Source organism: Leptopilina heterotoma, unplaced genomic scaffold (genome assembly GCF_015476425.1).
Source record: "Leptopilina heterotoma isolate Lh14 unplaced genomic scaffold, ASM1547642v1 Lhet_6, whole genome shotgun sequence".
Classification (NCBI taxonomy): Eukaryota; Metazoa; Arthropoda; class Insecta; order Hymenoptera; family Figitidae; genus Leptopilina; species Leptopilina heterotoma.
The window spans coordinates 6,043,138-6,064,934 of NW_025111137.1; the positions used below are offsets into that span (position 1 = coordinate 6,043,138).

At 31.6% G+C, this 21,797-nt stretch overlaps 2 protein-coding genes across 4 annotated transcripts; one reads left to right on the top strand and one right to left on the bottom strand.

Annotated features, from left to right (window-relative positions):
* The first annotated feature begins 10 nt into the window (after nt 1-10).
* LOC122509248 (cubilin-like) lies at nt 11-19,966 on the top strand. Of its 3 annotated transcripts, XM_043623175.1 has the most exons (52): nt 11-168; nt 1,223-1,352; nt 1,469-1,654; nt 2,704-2,751; nt 2,835-2,975; nt 3,044-3,147; nt 3,277-3,424; nt 3,739-3,984; nt 4,086-4,392; nt 4,504-4,829; nt 4,907-5,266; nt 5,439-5,601; nt 5,671-5,867; nt 5,938-6,457; nt 6,520-6,745; nt 6,821-7,135; nt 7,218-7,384; nt 7,460-7,798; nt 7,878-8,764; nt 8,837-9,107; nt 9,181-9,935; nt 10,021-10,143; nt 10,207-10,297; nt 10,369-10,737; nt 10,810-10,997; nt 11,076-11,227; nt 11,308-11,496; nt 11,582-11,763; nt 11,840-12,058; nt 12,141-12,287; nt 12,410-12,482; nt 12,561-12,651; nt 12,725-12,884; nt 13,033-13,263; nt 13,384-13,472; nt 13,573-13,802; nt 13,884-14,084; nt 14,164-14,299; nt 14,375-14,711; nt 14,795-14,989; nt 15,092-15,248; nt 15,499-15,676; nt 15,879-16,112; nt 16,242-16,404; nt 16,599-16,810; nt 16,908-16,988; nt 18,507-18,571; nt 18,675-18,924; nt 19,005-19,167; nt 19,285-19,511; nt 19,593-19,704; nt 19,771-19,966. In XM_043623175.1, the coding sequence occupies exons 1-52, from the start codon at nt 101-103 to the stop codon at nt 19,791-19,793; spliced, it is 11,172 nt and encodes a 3,723-aa protein (XP_043479110.1). In that variant the 5' UTR covers nt 11-100; the 3' UTR covers nt 19,794-19,966. The 3 variants fall into 3 exon arrangements, with proteins under 3 accessions (XP_043479110.1, XP_043479109.1, XP_043479111.1); XM_043623174.1 differs by having other exon boundaries at nt 19,285-19,704; XM_043623176.1 differs by lacking the exons at nt 11-168; nt 1,223-1,352; nt 1,469-1,654 and adding an exon at nt 2,523-2,632 and having other exon boundaries at nt 19,285-19,704.
* Nucleotides 19,724-21,700, bottom strand: LOC122509249 (splicing regulatory glutamine/lysine-rich protein 1-like). Its single transcript, XM_043623177.1, has 2 exons — nt 21,540-21,700; nt 19,724-21,463 (listed from the first exon to the last, which is right to left on the bottom strand). The coding sequence occupies exons 1-2, from the start codon at nt 21,542-21,544 to the stop codon at nt 20,131-20,133; spliced, it is 1,338 nt and encodes a 445-aa protein (XP_043479112.1). The 5' UTR covers nt 21,545-21,700; the 3' UTR covers nt 19,724-20,130.
* Between the last annotated feature and the right edge of the window lie 97 nt (nt 21,701-21,797).

Here is a 21,797-nt window from a genome sequence, read left to right on the forward strand (position 1 = left end):
TCTTCTTGTGAAAACTACTGAAAGTGTATACAGTGATTCGAAATGTTGTAATTTTTTGTAAATTTTTAAAAGTAGTTTTATTAAAAAAGCGCATTGCAATATGTTATTAAGAACAATATGGTTGTTTATAATTTTTTGTAAATTTTGTGAAGCTTGGATTAACGAAAGGTGAAATTTTGTGAATGACTGTTAAAATTTTTTTTTAATGGAATCTTTTATGATTGAAATTTACAATTATTTTAAAACTAAAAATAATAATAATTATTTCAAAATTTAAAAAAAATTCTCGTCAAAATTTCAATTATTTTCGAAAGTAATAAAATTCTTCTCTGAAATTCAATTATTTTTTAAAATTTCAATAAAATTCTTGTCAAATTTCAATTATTTTCAAAAAATTTTCTCATTTCAATGATTTTCAATATCTATTTTAATAAAATTTTCCAAAAAGAATTCAATTATTTTAAAAGAAATTTTAATAAAATTTTACGCAAATATTAAATTATTTTCATAAAAAGTATAATTAAAAATTGTTGAAAATAATAATAATTGAATTGAAATGATGAAAATAGTTTTGAAAAATTTACAGTAACAATATTATTATAATATAAATGAATGATTTTCTCACTCGTTAATTATTAATTAATATAAAACATGAAGAAATCGATTACTCCGAGTCTTCGACTCGGAGCAATCGATATCTTCATGTTTTATAACAATACTTTTATATAAGTTGTTTAATTTGAAAAAGGTTTGAATTTAAAATTTTTGAATATCTTAATTCCTGTGGAAAAATAATAATAATTAAATATTTATTTAAAAAAGAAGTTATTGATGTTTTCGAATAATTTTGCAATTAAAGAAATTCGTAAATAAATGTAACAGAACATTTTTTTGAGTTAAAATTTTTTTCATTATTTTCTAAAAATTTAAAAAGTTTCAATTTCATTTTCAATTAAAATTTGTAATTAACAAAAAGAATTTCTAAACATTTTTTTCCCATTAGTTTAATAAAAATTGAATTTTTTGAAAGCAATAATTGTAATTAAGAAATAGAAATGATGCAAATTATTTCCTTATGAAGAATTTTCTATAAAAATATTAAGGAATGGGAGAATATAATGTTTTTTTTTCAAAAGAAAAGAATGAGTTTGTAAACAATATTGTTCTTTAGAAATAAAAATTTTGCATAACGATAATAAAATTAAAAAATTATCCTAAACAGACCAGTTTTGGAGTCAATAGATGGCAACTTATTTATATCAAGTGCTAAAGATAAAAATATTACTTTAAAACCTTTGGGAAATGGAGTCGTTAACATTAATGATATTAATTTACTACACGTCGCAACGGAGGTAAAATTATAATATTGTTTTTAAATAAAAAAAATTTGTTTTTTTCGCTTTTTAGTATATGTTAAAAAGCATACATCGCTTTGAAATGAAACAAAATTATTTTTAATTTTTAAAAGGCACAAAAAGCTTCAAAATTGATAGACAGATGGAAAAGTGGGCGTTTAGCAGACATTGAATTTAGTATTCAGAGATTATCTGAATATGTAGAAGGCCCTCATGGACTTCTCCGACGGATGGATTCATTAACAGGCCGAGATTCCACTTATGCTAATACTTCAAATTTAAATCCAAATACAAACCCGGTAAGCGATTTTTAATAAATTTCCAGCTAATTTGTTGACTTTTTCAAAAATCGTCCGCCATATTAGATTTATTTTGAATTTTAAAAAATTAATACCAGGTCTATAATCAGCGACCTGGAGAACTCTCTAGTAGCAAATTCCAAGCAAATCCGTAAAGTTTTGTCAAAAAATGCTGATCACGAACCAAATTTGTAATCAGCATTCTCAAAAACTCCCGAGTAACAAGTTTCAAGCAAATTCGTCAAGTTTAAAAAAAAATTGTCAGCCATATTGGATCCACCATTTTGAATTTTAAGAAATAAACATCAGATTCGTAATTAGCAAACCCGAAAATCCCTAAGTAGCAAGTTTCAAGCGAATCCGTTAATTTTTTTAAGAAATCGGTCGCCATATTGGATCCGCCATTTTGAATTTTGAAAAATTGAAGTCGAATTCGTAATCAACATTCTCAAATTCATGTTTTCGACGTAATATCCTAATTCCAATTTAGTTGGTTTGCGTCAGTGTTTATTAGTATGCCCAAGGGCATTAATATGGGTTAACTAAAGTCTCCTCGTATTTTATTTTGAACTTGATCATTTATTCTAAAAATTTACTATTTATAAATTCATTTCCAGTTAATATTTCAAAGGGGGTTTCCTTTTGTTTCTGCATTACCGTTTCCTCGTATACTGCCCATGACAATTGTTACCGTTTTATCTATCTACGATTTCAAGTGGACGTAGTATCTGTTTAAAAATCCTTAAACTATATTTAAGTGTTTTTAGATTGAGTACACTTGAAATTATTGACGGATATAAGACATTTTTCTAATGAAGGCATTATATCTATTGATATCTTATCATTCGCTCCTTCTGGTGTATGTAATATTCTTCAATATACTTTAAAAATTAGAAGACAAGTGTCTTCTAATTTCGTAATATTAATCCTCTATAGCATCTAAATTTTTTTCAACCGTATTAACTTGTATGGTTGCAGGTACACTTTAAAGTTAATAATTATCATTGTTATTGACAATTACAGAACCGCTTGTTAACTTTCATTTACAGGAAATAGAAGAGACTAGAAATGAGGAAGTTCGCAAAGTAAGATTGAGGGTAAGGCTTTTTTAATAAATTTTTGGAATTTATAATCAGCTGTCTTAAACAAAATTTAATAATTGAAAATATATCTTCCATAGGTGACAAATTTGGCAAAGAAAGTGAGAAATATTGAACGAAAGTTGAGACGAAATGATTGTGTCAGCGATCCATGCCAGAATGGTGGCACATGTATAGATCTTTATGATGGTGTTCAATGTCTTTGTCCTACTAATTTTGAGGTAGAATAAAAATAAAAATACTCTCTGATTTCAATATAGAAGCAGATACAAGAATTGTTCTTTTATAGGGTCCATTTTGTTCCATTGATGTTGATGAATGCATGAAATACAAAAACACCGACTTGGGTTGTCAAAACGGAGCAACTTGCCACAATATTTTTGGTTCATACGAGTAAATTAATTTTGTATTCTATTTCTGCAACAAATGATAATAAGAGTGGTTTAATAATTTAAATCTTTGCTATTAGTATTTACTACTATTATTGGGGAATAATTTTAAATAAAGAGAAAAATTTTGTAGGTGCATTTGTTCTCCAGGATGGTATGGAAAGGACTGTGTATTGAAATCAACAAATTGTAGTTTGCAAAATGATGCAGAATTATGTGGGCACGGCCATTGTATTACTGTTGCAGGATCACCACTTGGCTATACTTGTCTTTGTAAACAGGTAAACTAATCAAACAGAATTTCTTTGGCGAATAACCTTCGTCGTTATTAGCTTTTAGCTAACAGATTTTTGCTGGTCTGTGTAATTTTATTTTTTTATAAACGTGACAAACCATTCATTGTTAGCACATTTGTACAAAATGGCTCGTTTTAAACCCGTATAGAATTTGATAAATAAATGAGACAATAAAAGGTTTACAGTATCTAGCGAACGACCCATTTGGTAAAGTAGAAAGCAGAAAACACATCTAGGATGATAAGAAAGATTACACTTCCTACAAACTTTTATAGTATTATATTATTCCCTTTGTTTAGGGATGGGAAGCCCAAGATGTAACAAATCCGACATGTACCAAAGATGTTAATGAATGTGCATTAAATCATCCACCATGTTCGGTGAATCCTCCTGTTGTTTGTCACAACGTTCCAGGATCATATTTTTGTGGCAGCTGTCCACAAGGTTACACTGGAAATGGATATTATTGTAGTGATGTTGACGAGTGTCTTTATGACAATGGAGGATGTAGTACAGTACCTCGAGTACAGTGCATCAATACAATGGTAAATATTTGTTTCATTGAAGGAAATAGAAGTTTTCCAAGTAACCCAAAATTATAGAAATATATGCAGTTCGTAACTACAATTATAATTGTTTTTGTAAGGGCTCCCGAATTTGTGGATCTTGTCCAACAGGCTATGAAGGTAACGGAGAAATATGCACCTATGTCGGTGGCTGTAAGATTAATAATGGAGGTTGCCATCCTTTGGCAATATGCTCCGAAAGTTCATTTAGTGGAGTCACCTGTCGCTGTCATCCTGGATACATTGGAGATGGAATTGCTACTTGCACTCCTCAATCGAGCCCAACAGATCACACGGGAGCTTGCGCTAGTAGTCCTTGTATTCACGGATCATGTATTCCTGGAGTTGGAAATACGTTCTCATGCCATTGTCAAAATGGTTACATGGGTAACAATGAAACATAGGAGTAACAATGAAAAATAAGAAAATAGCAAACTTGAAGAAATTTTTTCCCTCTTCGTTTATCTATAATACTAATAACAATAATTTTTCATGCAGGTATTTTATGCAATTTAGCGGTTGATCCATGCAATCCAAATCCCTGTAGAAATAACGGAGTTTGCAAGAGAACGTTATCTGGAGGTGTCACTTGCGAATGTACATCAAGTTTCACTGGATCAAGGTGCCAAAAGTCGAGACAATCATGTGGTGCAGTTTTAAGAGATCCTGCTGGTACTGTTGAATATCCACTTGGTGGTGTAAATTATCAGGATGGACAAACATGCGCTTGGCAATTGAAAACCAATCACAGTTTTGTCTTTAATGTCACGTTTACTCGATTCTCCTTAGAATCTTCATCTGAGTGTGCCTATGATTTTCTGGAAGTAAGCTTCTATATTATTACCATTAAAATTACTCCTTTAGCAAATGTTAACTTGTATTTATATTTAATTTATTGTAGATTCACGATGGAGAAAGTACAAGGGATCATCCGTTTGGTAGATTTTGTGGTGGAATTGGTAATCTACCGAATAGAGGAAATATTATTTCCTCACATAATGCCCTTTATTTTTGGTTTCGTTCTGATCATACTGTAGCATCAGAAGGATTCGCCTTTACATGGAATGTGATTCCTCCAGTTTGTGGAAATACAATTAGAGCTGATATAGGAACAATTAATTCTCCTGGTTATCCAGGAAAGTATCCACCACATAGAGATTGCTACTGGTATATTTATGTTACCCCAGGAAAAAGGATTAATCTCCATTTTGCTCAAATGATGCTGGAAGAACATGCCACCTGTGAATATGATTATTTGCAAGCAAGTTTAACTTCATTATTAATTAACAATTTTTTTCCAATCATGATTTTTGATTTCTTAATACTTCCATAATATTTAGGAGTATCCCAGTTCGGTCTAAATCTCTACGATGCTAGGACACTGACTTCCCGGGTAGTCATAATATTTATTTATACTTCTATTTATTTTGCAGATTAATGAGACTACAACTTACGGGAACAGGCAGATTGGTTTATATTGCAATCACACTCATCCAACACCTCTTATATCCTCTGGATCGGAACTTATATTACATTTTCATTCAGACAGTGCTGGTCAGGATTTTGGTTTTCAAATCACCTATTCCAGTCAGGCAGGTAAATATAAAAGTTGTAGAATAAATAAATTTAAATTAATGGAATTTTCAGTACAAGTGATAATTTCAGCCTCACCGGAATGTGGGGGTGTCTTCACTCAAGATCATGGAGACATTGCATCACCTGGATATTTATCATCAGTGGGCTATGAAGCAAATACAGTTTGTGAATGGGAAATCCGTCTTCCTCCAAATGAACGAATCAAAATAACTTGGATTGGATTTGAACTCGAATCATCGACATCATGTATCTTTGATTCGGTTTCGGTTCGTATTAAGAGGAGAAAGAGTTTAATTATTTTTTTGTAACTTATTTTGTAAAATATATTGTTTGCAGCTTTACGAAGGTGGTACAATGGAATCACCACTAATTGGAAGTTACTGTGGATATGATCTTCCGGAGTCTGCGACTCTAAATACAAACATCTTGCTAATTCGTTTACAAACGGATATGTCTAGTCATAGGCAAGGTTTTCATTTGAAATACGAAACAGCTTGTGGTGGGGAATTTTATGAACCTAATGGAACCATACAATCTCCTTTATATCCATCATTGTATCCACCATCTAAAATGTGTACCTACAAAATTATTCAACCAGCGGGTAAAGTAATAGCACTTAGTCTAGAATTTCTGGAGATTGAAACATTGGGTCAAGGTGTATGTGCATATGATCTTCTTAATATCTACGATGGAATGAATGACAATGCCACTCGTCTTGCTTCACTTTGCGGAACTAATGATAATATGCCAGCTGAACCTTATATATCGAAACATAACTATATGTACTTGGTGTTTGAAAGCGATATCAATGTACAATATCGTGGCTTTTCAGCCAATTACACAACTTTAGATGTTGGTGAGTCTTTTCATAAATTTTTCCCATCCCATCACAATTTTTAATGCATGATGCTCTTTTAGAATGTGGAGGAATACATACAGATCCAGAAGGTGATATTCAGTATCCAGTTGGTGGAGGAGAATACAGAAATAATTTAAACTGTATTTGGTTAATTCACGCACCTCCTGGTCATATTGTTCAAATTTCTTGGAGTCTATTTAGTCTCGAGCACGATTTTAAATGTAGAAATGATTATGTGGAACTTTTCGATAGCTATAAAGTCACTGCATCGAAAACCATGGGAAAGTAATGGATTTAATAATAAAATTAATATTGATAAAAAAGTAATTAGGCATTTTGTTTAAAAATCAATTTTTTTAGATTCTGTAGTAACGTTTTACCTCCATCAATGATGACTCAAGGACAAGATATGACAATAGCTTTTCGATCAGATTTCAATTTGGGATACCGAGGTTTTAATGCACATTATAAATTTGTGGATATTTCAAAGTCATGTGACGGACATTTGTTTGCAATGACTGGAGTTATTAGATCTCCTAATTATCCTGAAAATTATCCAAGATCTGTGACTTGCGAGTGGATAATCGAAGCACCTAGTAAGCATCAAGTAATTCTTCGAGTGAAAGATTTTCAGATAGAAAAGAAAGGTTGTTTATATGATTATCTAGAAATAAGGTAAGATATTTTTTGAAGGAATGAAAATTGTCGCTACAAATATCATGTAAATAGCATGTACCTAATGTTTAATTTATTACAGAAATGGTCTTTATAATAACTCACCTTTAATTGGAAAATACTGTGGTGATTTAGGAACTATTCCAAGCACCATTAAAAGTTTCAGTAATCACATGTTTTTGAGATTCGTCAGCGATACAACTGAAGCGGATAAAGGTTTCGAAATTGAGTGGGATCTCTTGACAATAGGTATGGAAATTCTTTAGGAAAAGCATGATTATAATTTTTTCGATTAAGAAAATAAGAATTATCGAAATTCTTCAGGATGTGGAGGTACATTAACAGCAGCGAATGGTGACATTATTTCTCCAAATTATCCACAACCGTACGGAAAAAGTGCTCTCTGTACATGGAACATTATAGTATCAGCTGGTAGCTTTGTGCAAATTGTATTTGCCGACTTTGAGTTGGAAACTCATAATACTTGTCGATTTGATTATTTGGAAATTGGTGAAGGTAGCGACGCTAATCGTCAGAATGTCAATCGTTATTGTGGTACTAAATATCCAAATGTTGTCACATTCCAAAGTAATCTAGTAACAATTCGATTTAGAAGTGATCCTTCTAACCATTATCGAGGATTTCATCTTAAGTACAGCACCGGTAAGTTTCCTTTGTTCGTTAACTCTTCCTTGAATAATAATTACATAAATTATAAATAAATTTTTTCGTAAACTACCAGAATGCCACAATACAATTCGTGGTATCCAAGGAGTTATCGAATCGCCAAACTTTCCTCGAAATTACGAGCATTCGACTAATTGCACTTGGATGATAGAGGCACCAATTGGTAACAAGGTGAACATAACATTCTCCCATTTCGAGCTAGAAAGTGGAAGAAATGAAAATGTTTGTGATAATGATTATCTAAAAATAGAAGAGGGTTCCGAAGGGACCGCAACAAATGTTTTAGGTACATTTTGTGATACGGAAATACTTCCACCTAAAATTGCCTCAAAGGAGCATCAGGTTTTTGTAACATTTATCACTGATAGTTTTATTAATCACAATGGATTTAGACTTGAATGGGTTGTAAATGGCTGCGTAGAACATTTAACGAAACCTAAAGGTACATTCAGTTCTCCGGGATATCCTACCGGTTATCCCCTAGATACTGTCTGTGAATGGTTAATAGAAGTTGACTACGTACACAGTATACAACTGACATTTGATGAGGTTTTAACTGAAAAAGGCTCCAACTGTGACTTCGATTTAGTTGATATTTACAGTGGTGGAAATGATAAGGCGCCAAAATTAGGAGAATTATGCCACTCAACAAAACCTGTTACATTCACCAGCTCTGGAAATAAAATATATGTCAGATTCATTTCTGATGGTTCCACTGCGAATAAAGGTTTCCAAGCCAGATACGAAAGTGTTAATTTGAGATGTGGAGGGCATTTCACAGCACAATCTGGTTCAATTCATTCGCCTTATTATCCTCAAAATTATCCACATAATCAAAACTGTGAGTGGCTTTTGATAGTCGATACGGATCATGTAGTTAGATTGAATTTCACTAACTTTGATATTGAGAATACGAAGAATTGCTCAGATGACTATGTTAAAGTTAGTATACTTAATTATTATGTTTTGGTACAAAGAGGATTGCTGATTTAGCTGATTATTTTCAAACTTTAGGTATATGATGGACCGTCAAACACAGCTGCTTTGCTTGGTACTTTTTGTCATAATAAAATACCGCCTACATTGACTTCTACTGGAAATCAAATGCTAGTAGTAATGAGAAGTGACAGTTTCCTCACTGCCAAAGGTTTCAAAGCTGATTACCAAAGAGCATGTGGTGCTACAATAACAGTAAAGGACAATGGTATTTTAAGTACATCTTCGTCCTTATTTTTGAGGGAACTGGCAACAAACTGTAGTTGGATTCTTATTGCTGAAGATCCAGGTAAATTGTTTACATTTGAACTTCATCAACAATTTGTTTAATAGTTAATGAATATTTCTTTCTAAAATTCCAGCCGATCACATTACTTTAACTTTTACTCATATGCAATTTCCAAGTGATTGTGATAATCAGTACGTGCAAGTTCATGATGGTCCTATCATTGAGGGACCTTCATTGGGAACATGGTGCACAACTGACGTTCCACCGCCGATTATCAGTAGTGGAAATTCTTTAACAGTGAATCTAGTGTCGAATTTATACAATTCTGAAAGTTCATTTTCAGCTTTCTATTCTAGTCTAAATACCGCTTGTGGTGGAAATTATTCATCAATGAGTGGATCACTAACGTCTCCATCATATCCAAATAGTTATCCAATGAATGCTGAATGTATTTGGACAATTTCAGTGTCACCTGGAAATGGAATAGTTTTAGGTTTTCCAGAATTTAGTTTAGAAACAAGTTCACATTGCAATGAAGATTATTTGGAAGTACGTGAGAGCAATGGAATTGGAAAATTATTGGGAGTATTTTGCTCTGAAACTCCAGAAACAATTATATCAAATAAAACACTTTGGATTAAATTTAGAAGTGATGGGAAAGGAACAGCATCTGGTTTTAGAGCAGATTACGTTCTTCTTCATGGAATGGATTTAGATGGACCAACTGGACAAATTGCATCGCCTCTATATCCTAAGCCTTTGGTATTCAATGAAGAATACAGTTGGAGAATTACTGTTGAGTTTGGATGGATTATAAAGATCGAATTTCAGGACTTTGCAATTGGATTTATTGGACATGTTTACGATGGGTGTTCTGTTAAACTTGATGTAAATTTTTATTAAAATTATTTCTTTAATCTACAAATTGTTTAGCGATTTTAGAGTCTTGAAATTGTAATTATTATTACTCTAGATATACGATGGTTATAATGATGAAGCTCCTACGTTATTTTCTGATTGTGGAATAACTAAACCAGAACCTGTCTATTCCAGTAGTGATACCGTTTACATTAAATTAGTATCAGTGGTTTATAGTGTAAGTCATTAATGTAAATATTCATTACTATCAGAATCTATAAATGACATATTTTGTTAATAGTTACAGTGGCATAATGCCGGTTCTTTGTTCTTGCTATCATGGCACCAAATTCCAAGAGGTGAAATTCATGAAGAGAATCAAGTACAAAAATGTAAGTTTCTAGTTTTTAACCTTTCTCCGCCTAATTTGAAGGTTTCTATAAATTTAAATTCTTCCTCTCAGTGTCAGAATGCAATCAAATGATAAGTTTAACGGATCCTCGAAATGAAAGTTATGTAATTTCTTCTCCGGGATATCCAGATGGATATTCCACTAATTTGGAATGCAATTGGTTCTTTACATCACCATTGGGAACGCATCTTACTTTCCAAGGTCGATCAATGGATCTAGAGGAAACAACCGATTGTCTTACAGATTATGTTGCTATTTATTCAGGAAACGCTTTAAATTCGAATGATGGAACTTTACTGAGACAGGAATGTCTGTCGAATAATTCATTAATTACTATACCAACTGGTAATGAAATGACTGTTCGTTTTGTATCTGATTATGGTGTAAATGGAACAGGTTTCGAGGCTGTTGTTTATAGAGGTATTTTTAATATCAAGTTAATTTCCCGTTCTATTTCTGCTTTTGAGTAACTTAAGTGAATTATTTCTGTAGAATGTGGAGGACAATTGAAAGGACCAACAGGAATCATTCAGTACGATAATTCTTCTTATTATGCTGTACATTCACTTCGATGCGAATGGAATGTTACTGTTAGACCAGGAAGAACAATAGAAGTCAAATTTCTTGAATTAGAAATGATGAACAAAGATCCTAAAGTTTGCAATCGCAATTTCATAATGGTTTGATATTTTCCTTTTCTTCTTTTTAGATCTGAACAAGTATCAGTTTCAACAAATAATTTTTATTATAATTTTCAGTTAAAGAATGGAGAATCGGCATTTTCTCCTCTTCTTGGAGAAGGAAAATATTGCGGTGATAGTCTTCCTTCATCTTTAATGACAACAACAAATAAATTGTATGTTAAAGCAGTATGGCTGGCATCTTCTGCAAAATTCAAATTGTCATACAGGTAATCAATGATTTACGATTATTTGGCACTCCATAGCAACACTCATGCAGATGCAGTAGTAAATAATTATTTGTTTTCAGGGAAGTCGGAATGGATTGTGGGGGACAATTAATTCTATCTGGTGAAAACAGTTCCGTAGAGTTTTCAACGCCGAATTATCCAAATGTACCACCACCATACACTGAATGTATTTGGACACTTTTAGCCCCAGCTGGAAAAAGGCTATCAATTCATTTCATCAATGCCTTCGATTTAACAGACAGTGCAAAGTAATCAATTTTTTTTCAAAATTATTTTAACCGATTTAGTAATTAATTGAATTCTTTTTATCGAACTTTAAATTCATTCCAACAGCTGTGAAAAAGAGTACGTTGAAATTCGAGATGGTGGTACGGAATCCTCGAAAATATTGGGAAGATTTTGTTCAGACATTGCTCCCAGTACAATTACTTCAAACGATAATGCTTTATATGTTCATTTCTATTCCGATGTCTCAGATCAAAAGAATGGATTCCATGCAGTTGTAACAACAGATGGTTGATATTTTTCTAACTCTTTAAGGAAATTTTAAAGGTGATATTTTTTACTAAATTTTTCAACTAATTATTTCAGCTATATGTGGGGGAATAATGAGAGGTGTTCGTGGTGTAATTAGATCACCAAATTATCCTAATAATTATCCAAAAAATCAAAATTGCGTTTGGTGGATTATTGGACCATTGAGTTATTCATTAAGAATTCAGTTCCAAGATATACATTTACCCAGTTTGAGAAAATGTAATCAAACTGATCATTTAATTATTAGTGAGAAATTACCTGAAAATAGTACAGGTGAGTTTTAATTATTAGAATTACTAGTGAACAGAACAACTACATGAACAGAAAATTTATTCACTGGTTTTTTTATTTTCAGCTACGGAGATTGGTACATATTGTGGATGGAATAAACCAGAATTAATAAGAACTGCATCTAATGAGGCATTAATTACTTTCGTAACAGACGATAAAGAATTTACCTGGTACAGGGGATTTAGTTTAAATTATTCTATAAGCTTTGAAAGTAAGTGATGATGAAAAATTTACCTGACCTAAAATTTATACTGTAAATTTGTACTTGTAAATTCTTCTTGGATACTTAAGAATTGTAACTTCAAAGATGATAAACAATAATTTATTTTTCAGAATGTGGCGGTGCTCTATCGGGAATGTTTGGTGAATTCAAGACATCGGGTTATCCGAATGGAAATCTAAGAAGGTAAATTTGAGGGGAAGATCAACTTACATAATTTTCTCTTCATTTAAGATTATTAAATTACATCTATTCTGAATTTAGATACTGTGTATGGAGAATTGTAGTTCCAGAAGGTTTTCAAGTTGTTGTAGATGTCCTAGACATTGAATCAGATGATAGATATCCAATTAAGGTAACAATTGAGAAAATTAAAAATTTAGTTAGTTGTTTACGGACAAGTGTAAATAAATTTTGGGTGATTTCAGTTCTTTAACGACATGTACCATATTTCGAAGATAAGATTCTTGAAAGCTAGTGATTCTGAGAAACGTATTGTTAGTTCTTCTAACATAATGGTTGTTTCCCACTTCTCTCAATTTGGACAACGTGGGTTGAAAGCCAAATTCTCAGCCGTTGCACCAGCTCGTGAGTTAATTCCATAAATTTCTAGTGTATACCAAAACATCTCGAAGATGAAATATTCTGAAGTCAATATCTTGTGCTTATTGGGTGTAATTTAAAATTGTGATTTATTAATAATAATTGTGGTCTAAATCAGTTTTTGGTATTTCAGCTTGTGGTGGGTTAATGAAAGATCAGAAAGGCAGCCTTTCGGTACCAACTACAAGACCTTTCAACGAAACAGCCTTCTACTGTCAATGGAAAATGGAACCTCCGGAAGAGATTCTTCCTTTTACAAATGAAACTGGAATAACAATGACTTTAAAAGTTTCTGGCATTATTGGAGACACGCGACAAGCAACTAGGAATTGTTTATTCTATCAACAATACGTCAGGGTTACAGGTTTGTTGTTTCTTCATTTGGAATCAGATTTAAATGAAATTGAAAATCTACTTCAAATTCAAGAGATAGAAATAATGGTAGTCTTGTTTGATGAGTTCTTCTAAATTATTTCTCCCATAGATCCTGATGCACTAATTGCTACTGTTTGTGGTAATCTTATGTCCAAACCAATGTACGTGCGAACTCCATCCACTTCAAATACTATTAAGGTAAACTTATCTAATTCTTGGAATGAAACATCTTCTTAAAAAAAATTACCAAATTAAGATCTCTCTTCTATTTCAAAATAAATAATATTTTTTTTTTCAGGTACTGAATGCAACTGAAGTATCTCCTATGAAAATTAATCTAACATACGAATGGCAACAATGTGGTGGAGTCTTAGGAGGTCCTTTCCATACAATTAGAACTCCAATAGTCGAAACTTTCCCAATAAATTGTGCATGGGAAGTTAAATTTCCGGACAATGGAGAAATTATAAATTTGAACTTTAATTCCATAAATTTAGGAAGTTGTGAAAAAAATTACATTATTGTTAGGTAAAACAAAACAGTTTTCTGCCCCTGAAAAATAACTCTATAATAAATTAATATAATTGAAGTTATAATTTTGTTTTATAGAAACGGTGGGCCTAATTCTCCAGAATTAGATAAAATTTGTGGAAATATAATACCACAAAAAATTGTCAGCTCCAGTCATAAACTTTGGATTGAATTCTATTCTGAAACTACGCCAAATGATTTTGAATTTACTTTAGATCAAATTGGAAATGAATGCGGTAGTGTTTATCGCGGAAATCGAAAAGAAATCTCCTCTCCTAAGTAAGATATTTTGTTCTCCAGTTGAATTGGAAATTAGTGTAAATATATTTGAGTATAAATATAAATTTGGCATTTGCAGATTCCCATCATCCTATTTACCGAATGTCGAATGTGTGTGGACCCTTGTGGCCGAGGCAGGTTATCATATTCGACTTGAGTTTGTGGATAGATTTAATTTAGAATCCAGTACAAATTGTCAGAATGATTATCTACAGGTAATGAGTCAAATATTTCTATTCATGACACTTTTAATTAATTCTACCAAAAATATATGTTTCTGATGTTTAAAGTTATTTAAATGGAACGACAACGAGAAAGGAGATAACGAATGGATTGAAATTGATAAAGTTTGTGGTCGAAATACTCCAGGTCCATATAATTCGACTTCGACACGTTTAAAAGTTTTATTCCATTCAAATGAGGCAATTGAAGGAGATGGATTTAGAGCTCTGTGGTATCAAGATTGTGGAGGAGTATTTGATGTTACTAAGGAAATGAAGTATATAAAATCACCAAATTATCCAAGTTCCTATAAAAGAAACCAGTTTTGCAACTATACTCTAATTGCGCCTGAGAAAAATATTATTGTTGACTTTTTGGACTTCCAGGTTGAACAAGGAAATAAAGGTGTTATTGGATTTAATTATGAACGACATGTTTTTTAGTATTCTCTGAAGAAGTGGTCTGCAATACCTATATTATTTTTCTAGGTAAACGTGATTGCCGCTGGGATAATGTTACAATTATAACTGAAGGAATGTACTATTTCGATGAACCATTTGAAACTGTCTTTTGTGGATCCGAATTGCCTGCGATTCAGAAGTCCTATTCAAAAATGCAAATTATATTAAGAACGGATTCCTACCGCCAAATGCCTGGCTTTTTCTTGAGATACTTTTTAAGTGGTGAGTTCACTGGAAGTAATTTTTTTAAATAATGTATGAGAAAACAGATAAAATAATTGTCCCATGTTTAATAAACTATACGAACCATTTTTTTAAATATAGAATGCGGTGGAGAGATAACCGAACCCCAGATGATTAGTTCCCTTAATAATGGTCCAACATATTTCGGAGGAATCAATTGCACTTGGATCATTAAAGCTCCTACAACCAAGAGAGTAGTACTTCGTTTTGAGGAATTTTCACTAGAGTATAGTTCAAGGTAATCTTTAGTTGCGAAGCTCATGAAACTTGAAGTTGTTCTTTAAATCCCCGATGTTATTCAATGTTTGGTGTAAAAGTTTACTGAACATTGCATGAGAGTTGAAGATATTTTAAACTTTCATGCAATGTTCAGTCAACTTTTAGAAATGTTTCGATGCTGTGTGGGTAGTAAAAAGTAATTTCAAATATTTAAATTGTTTTAAATGTTGTAACAATGTATATCCAAAATAAAACTATTTTTTTTGTAGTTGTTCTTTTGATGCGGTTGACGTGTATGAAGGAGCTTTGATTGACATTAGAACACGTTTAGGATGTTATTGTGGAAATTTAACTGGCATGCTTCCGGTTGTTAAAACTTCTAGCAACATAATGACTGTTAACTTTATTTCTGACGAATCTCATCATTTCGGAGGTTTCAAAGCCTTGGTAAGTAGTTGAAATGTTTCTTAGTTTTCGCACCAGGAAGTATTAGAATTTCAGTCTGCGACTGGTGTCGTTTCAAAACAAATTTCTATACTTTCGAATATAAAATAGAATTGCTCTTAAAATACTTTCAAATAAGCTAAACAACAAGGAAAATCTTGAATGCATCGTATTCGCAATCGACTGAAGTACATTTTATTTTTAGGTAACATTTGCAAACAATGAAGCTGAAGGATGTGGAGGTATTTTAAACATTACTGACTCAATTTCCTTTAGGACACAAAAGTCTGAATTTTATGATTCAATACAAGATTGTCACTGGACAGCAATCACGTCACCCACCAAACAACTAAGATTTACTATTAATTCTATTGATTTAAAACCAAATGCAAATAGAACAATTCGTTTCGATAGATTGTGCTCAGGCGATTACTTAGAGGTAAGAATTCAAGAAAAAATTTAACGCATTTAACTAATTAAATAACACTTGAATTTTCGATTTATTCATTTTTTTTTCAACTTACTTTATATTAATCAATTCATTTCGATTCATTAAAATAACTTTTAGATAAGGGATGGAAAATCTCAATACGGGGATCTACTAGCACAAGTGTGCGGCAGTAGTTCACCTTCTTCAGTGACATCTTCCACAAATTCTTTGTGGATAAGGCTTTTTACAGATGGATCACTTGTTGGAAGAGGCGTAACTGCCACAATTGAAGCAATTGAATGTGAGCATAATGAATAATAATATCGATCTTGATTTTCTCTAGTTAAAAGTTAACGTGACATGGTATATATCTACACCTAATGTAGTTACAACGTAAATTTAATTTTTAATCTAAATTAATATTGTTAGTTATTATATATATATATAATATAATTTAAGTGGAAAATACAATAATTGCTTTTGAAAACTTTTCAGCTTATTGTGGAGCAACAGAGTTACTTTTCAGTGATAAGACACAGACTCTTCGATCACCATCATATCCTGATCCATATCCGTCAGATATCACTTGTAGATGGTTACTGACTGGATCCTCGTCCCGTGGAGTCTATTATATTCACTTTACTAATTTCGATCTAATGGATGAGCAAGAATGTTATGAAGAATATGTTCAAATAACAGACTATAATGTACGTAGCGCATACAGTAGTAATAATCAAATACGCTCTAATGTTTACAAATTAATTAATGTATTTAATAATAAAATTAACGTTCTGTATTCATTAGGATCAACATATTATTTCTGAAGGATATGGAGAAAACCATGTTGTTAGCGGCAAAATAGAAGAACCATTCAGCTTGAGCATGGTAAAATTTTTATTTATTTAATTCCTTTAAAGATTACACTTGTTCTATAGCAATACAGTACTGACAAGATGGCAAAAGCCTTGAAAATCATATATAAACAGTATAGCGGATACAGTCTGGGATACCTCGAATTATTCATTAAAGAAATTTTAAAAATTCAGATTTTTGTAGCCTTCAAACCTTGTGATTATGTTGCTCACGTGACCCTTTCGTGCCCCTTTTTCTGCACTATTTATTTTTGGTCCTAGCGAGAGTCTCTTTGGCATCCTGAAGGTCCGACTTAAGATCTGAAGTGACAAACTACCGTCCTATTTCTATTATAAATAATTTCTCCAAGATCTTTGAATTGTGCATTTATGAAATTATATTTGGCAAGTTATCAAGTGAAATCCTTATTTATCAGCATGGTTTCATCCCTAAAAGATCAACAATTACTAATTTATTAGTTTTCACCCAACGTATTTATGATCTACTAAATGAGTATCCTCAAGTTGATGTAATCTACACAGATCTTAGTAAAGCATTTGATACGGTTGATCATCAGTTGCTGATAAATAAACTCCTAACTCTTGGATTGCCGGATAAATTAGTACATGTAATTAAATCTTATTTATCTAATCAACCTAATTTTATTCAATATGAAGGATTTGAATCTAAACCTTTTTTCCCTTCATCAGGTGTTCCTCAGGGATCTAATCTTGGACCTTTACCTTTTACAGTCTACATGAACGACTTAACTCTCTCTTTAATATGTTATCACCTACTTTATGCAGATGATGTGAAACTTTATCTTCCAATTACTGATGCCAATTCGTGTCAAGTACTTCAAGATAATTTAAATCATTTTAATGATTGGTGTAAAAATAATAAATTAAATTTAAATATTGATAAATGTAAAGTTATGACATTTGTGAAGGGGAAAGCTATGATCTCTTATCAGTATTCTATTGATGGGAACTATGTTGAAAGGGTTAATGGGATCAAGGATCTTGTTGCTTCTTTTTCACCTAGTTTGTCATTTAAAGATCATGTATCAGATATGGTCAATAGTGCTAGTAAAACTCTTGGCTTTTTATTTAGATCATTTAAACAATTTAAAAGGATATCTCCTTTCTAACGACTTACGTTAAAAATCGTCCTAAAATCTGCTCCAATGCTTCTTCGACTTCTGTTTTCTGAGCAAGGCAATCTGGGTCGCAAATTTTGGAAGTAACCTTTCGACTCGCAGACTGCACTTTACCAAGTTCGCCGACAATCCTTGTAACCTTCTCAGTGAACAACTCCTTGTTTGAAGACCCTCCAATTTTTAAAATGAAGCTTCCTTTCGTAGTGGAAAGACACTTAGTACCCCTTTTCACCTAGTGAAAAAAAGCTTAAAATCTGTTCAGGGTGGTATGAGCGCTAAGGTCATCAGCATTTCATATCATAATTACGCTAGTCAAACAAGAAATTTTTGAACTCGAAAAGAATTTATAAAAATTATTTTCAAAATCTAATTTTAATTTATTTTATATTTAGCATCATCTTTTACCTACTGAAACATTAAAATATTGCGGAAGTATAATGCCTCATGATTTCTACAGGTAATAAATTCAGAATGATTTATGAAAAACTTTTACGTTATTTAATGCGTATTTATGTAACTAATAATGATAATAATAATATTTTAATCGACAACTGTTTTAGCTATGGTGACAAAATAGAAGTTAAATTTAAGTCATCAGTACAGAAATTACAGAAACATAAAGGATTTGAGTTTGAATATGGCACATCTATGTGCGATCGAAATCGAACAGGAGTGCAGGGAAGATTGGTACATCAGGGTTTCGTGGAATGCTGGCTCACAATTACTGCTCCCATCAATCACACAATCTCTTTGTACTTTAATAACTTTAGATTAGGCGGTTATGATAGTTGTGAAGAAAGTTCATTACAGGTGAGTTGGTTATTGAATAAAATAATTTATATGAGTTTAATTCTTGCTCAAAAGCATATTAATTATTTTATAAACAATAGATTTTTGATGGAGGTTTTAAGGATCATCGTCTAATAAATGCGTGCGGATATGAAATACCTGATCCCGTCTTTAGTACTGGCAATAAATTAAGTTTCCATTCGTTTCAAACTAATTCTAGAAAGTATAATGGTTATGATATTACCTATGTGGCTACAGATAAAGGTAATTCTTTATGAATAGTGTTTAAATATTTTATTTTAGTGTGTTTACTTAATCCCATGCAAAATTTAAGTAATAATCATGAAAACATTTTATTTCATTATAATTATTCCTTTTTAGGACGTGGTTGTGGAGGGAAAATATTTAACTACGCTGGTAAATTTACTTCACCAATGTATCCTGGTCCTTTTAGAAACGAAAGTGAATGTACTTGGCATATCAGTGTTCCTGTGGGTTTTAAAGTCGCTCTAGTATTTACAGATTTTGATATTGGCTCTGACGAACTTTGCGGTACAAACAATGTTCAAGTATATAGTTTAAATAATGCTGCAGTCTACTGCGGATCGGTAAGACTAATAATTATTATATCACCTCAAGTCAGTAATTTTCGGCAAATTGAAATCACAAATAAAATTCTCTCTTTGCAGCATCTTCCAGCTAATTTTTACGGTTCTAACAATGAAGTTGAAGTTACTTATAGAACGAGTATAAACAACGGTGGAAAAGGATGGGTTATTGAGTTCACAAGTGTCAGAGGCAGTAAGTAATAAAGGAAAAATATTCTTCAGACTCAAATTTAATACAATATAAAATTTTTCCTTTCAGATCAAATAATTCCTAGTGATTGAAAGATTATGAGAAAACAATTTATTTCACTCTCTATCTATTTTTACGTTAAAAATATCATCGACACAAAAAGTATCTAAACTTAGGAATCATAATGTGGAATGTAAATATTTATTTACGTTGTTAAAATATAACTTTGTACATTTTTTGAAAATATAGAAAATTTTATTGTAAATGACGGTTGTATACAAATTTATTTTTCTGTATTTCATTATTTAATAACAATATTTGTTGTAAAAGTATTTTTTGCAGACTTTTTATTTTCTTTGGTGCATCCCTCTTTTCTAAAGTTTTCGTTTTCTAGCAAAATTCTTGACATATGTCGCTTTTGCTATTTGCTTACTCTTCGTTTTCTGATAAACTTCTTCGCATGTGTTGATGATGCTCTTTTGATTTATCACTTTTACTTTTGTCCTCTTCGTTTTCTGACAAACTTCTTCTAATTTGTTGATGATGCTCTTTTGATTTATCACTTTTACTTTTGTCCTCTTCGTTTTCTAGTAAACTTCTTCGCATTTTTAGATTTTCCTCTTTTGATTTATCACTTTTACTTTGGTTCTCTTCATTTGCTAAGAAACCTCTTCGCATTTTTTGATGTTTCTCTTCTTTTGATTTATCACTTTTGCTTTTGTCCTTTTCGTCTGCTAACAAACTTCTTCGCATTTTTTGATGTTTCTCTTCTTTTGATTTATCACTTTTGCTTTTGTCCTTTTCGTCTGCTAACAAACTTCTTCGCATTTTTTGATGTTTCTCTTCTTTTGATTTATCACTTTTGCTTTTGTCCTTTTCGTCTGCTAACAAACTTCTTCGCATTTTTTGATGTTCCTCTTCTTTTGATTTATCACTTTTGCTTTTGTCCTTTTCGTCTGCTAACAAACTTCTTCGCATTTTTTGATGTTTCTCTTCTTTTGATTTATCACTTTTGCTTTTGTCCTTTTCGTCTGCTAACAAACTTCTTCGCATTTTTTGATGCTCCTTCGATTTATCACTTTTACTTTTGTCCTCTTCGTTTCCTAACAAACTTCTTCGCAGTTTTTGATGTTCCTCTTTTGATTTATCACTTTTGCTCTTGTCTTTTTCGTCTGCCAATAAACTTCTTCGCATTTTTTGATGTTTCTCCTTTGACTTATCACTCTTACTAGACTCGTCAGCCTTATCTTGTAAACTTCTTCGTAATTTTTTCATTTTTCTGAATTCTTCAAAATTTTTTTCCAATCTATTATTTCCATTATGAGATCTTATTCTTCTTTTGATTCGCTTCATTTTCTTGGATTCGTCACTTTTACTTTTAGATATATCGTCAATTAATTTCAAACTTCTTCGGGATTTTTTTTTATTTGATGATTCATCTGACTCTTCGCTCGAGGAATCATTTTTCTTATCTTTTTCCTTATTTTCCGATTTACCTTCATTATTAGCCGGTGAATTTTCATTTTTCTCCTCTGGTTGAGCTTTTATTTCTGTTGGATTTTTATTATTTTCCGCTTCTGGTTTTATTTCTGCTTCATTTGCTGCCGTAGTTGTCTCATCTTGTGCTTCATTTGCTGCCGTCGTTGTCTCATCTTGTGCTTCATTTTGTCTCTTTGATCGATGTGTTTTGAATGATTTTTTAGCCGAAACATCAGCAAGCACACATATTGTTATTAACAATAATGTTGTGATTAAATAGAATCTAAAAATAATTTTTAAATAAATTTTTGTAGATATTTTTTTTAAAGTATTTACAATTGGAAAAAGAAAATATTTACCTCATTTTAACTCTTAAAATAAAATTCCTCGATTATGAAATTGAAACTGAACTGTCTTTTTCATTTTCTGTGGTATTTATAAGCGTAGCAGTTTAGAAGGAAAAAAAATTTACTAATGTGAATTAGAAAAATTTATAATCTGTTCCGGAATAGAATAGAAAATGAAGAAGAAGTCGCAATAGAATGTATCAACTTTTATTCAGATTAAAGTTCAAATATGATATGAAAACTTTTGAAAAATAAAATTTTTCTCTCAAT

What these genes read in the sequence shown, in the direction of transcription:
- LOC122509248 (XM_043623174.1), top strand. Translation starts at nt 101, where the DNA reads ATGTTATTAAGAACAATATGGTTGTTTATAATTTTTTGTAAATTTTGT. An exon ending in TAAATCCAAATACAAACCCG is followed by an intron (nt 1,655 to 2,703) that starts GTAAGCGATTTT and finishes TTTCATTTACAG; the next exon opens with GAAATAGAAGAGACTAGAAA. An exon ending in TCACTAGAGTATAGTTCAAG is followed by an intron (nt 15,249 to 15,498) that starts GTAATCTTTAGT and finishes TTTTTTTTGTAG; the next exon opens with TTGTTCTTTTGATGCGGTTG.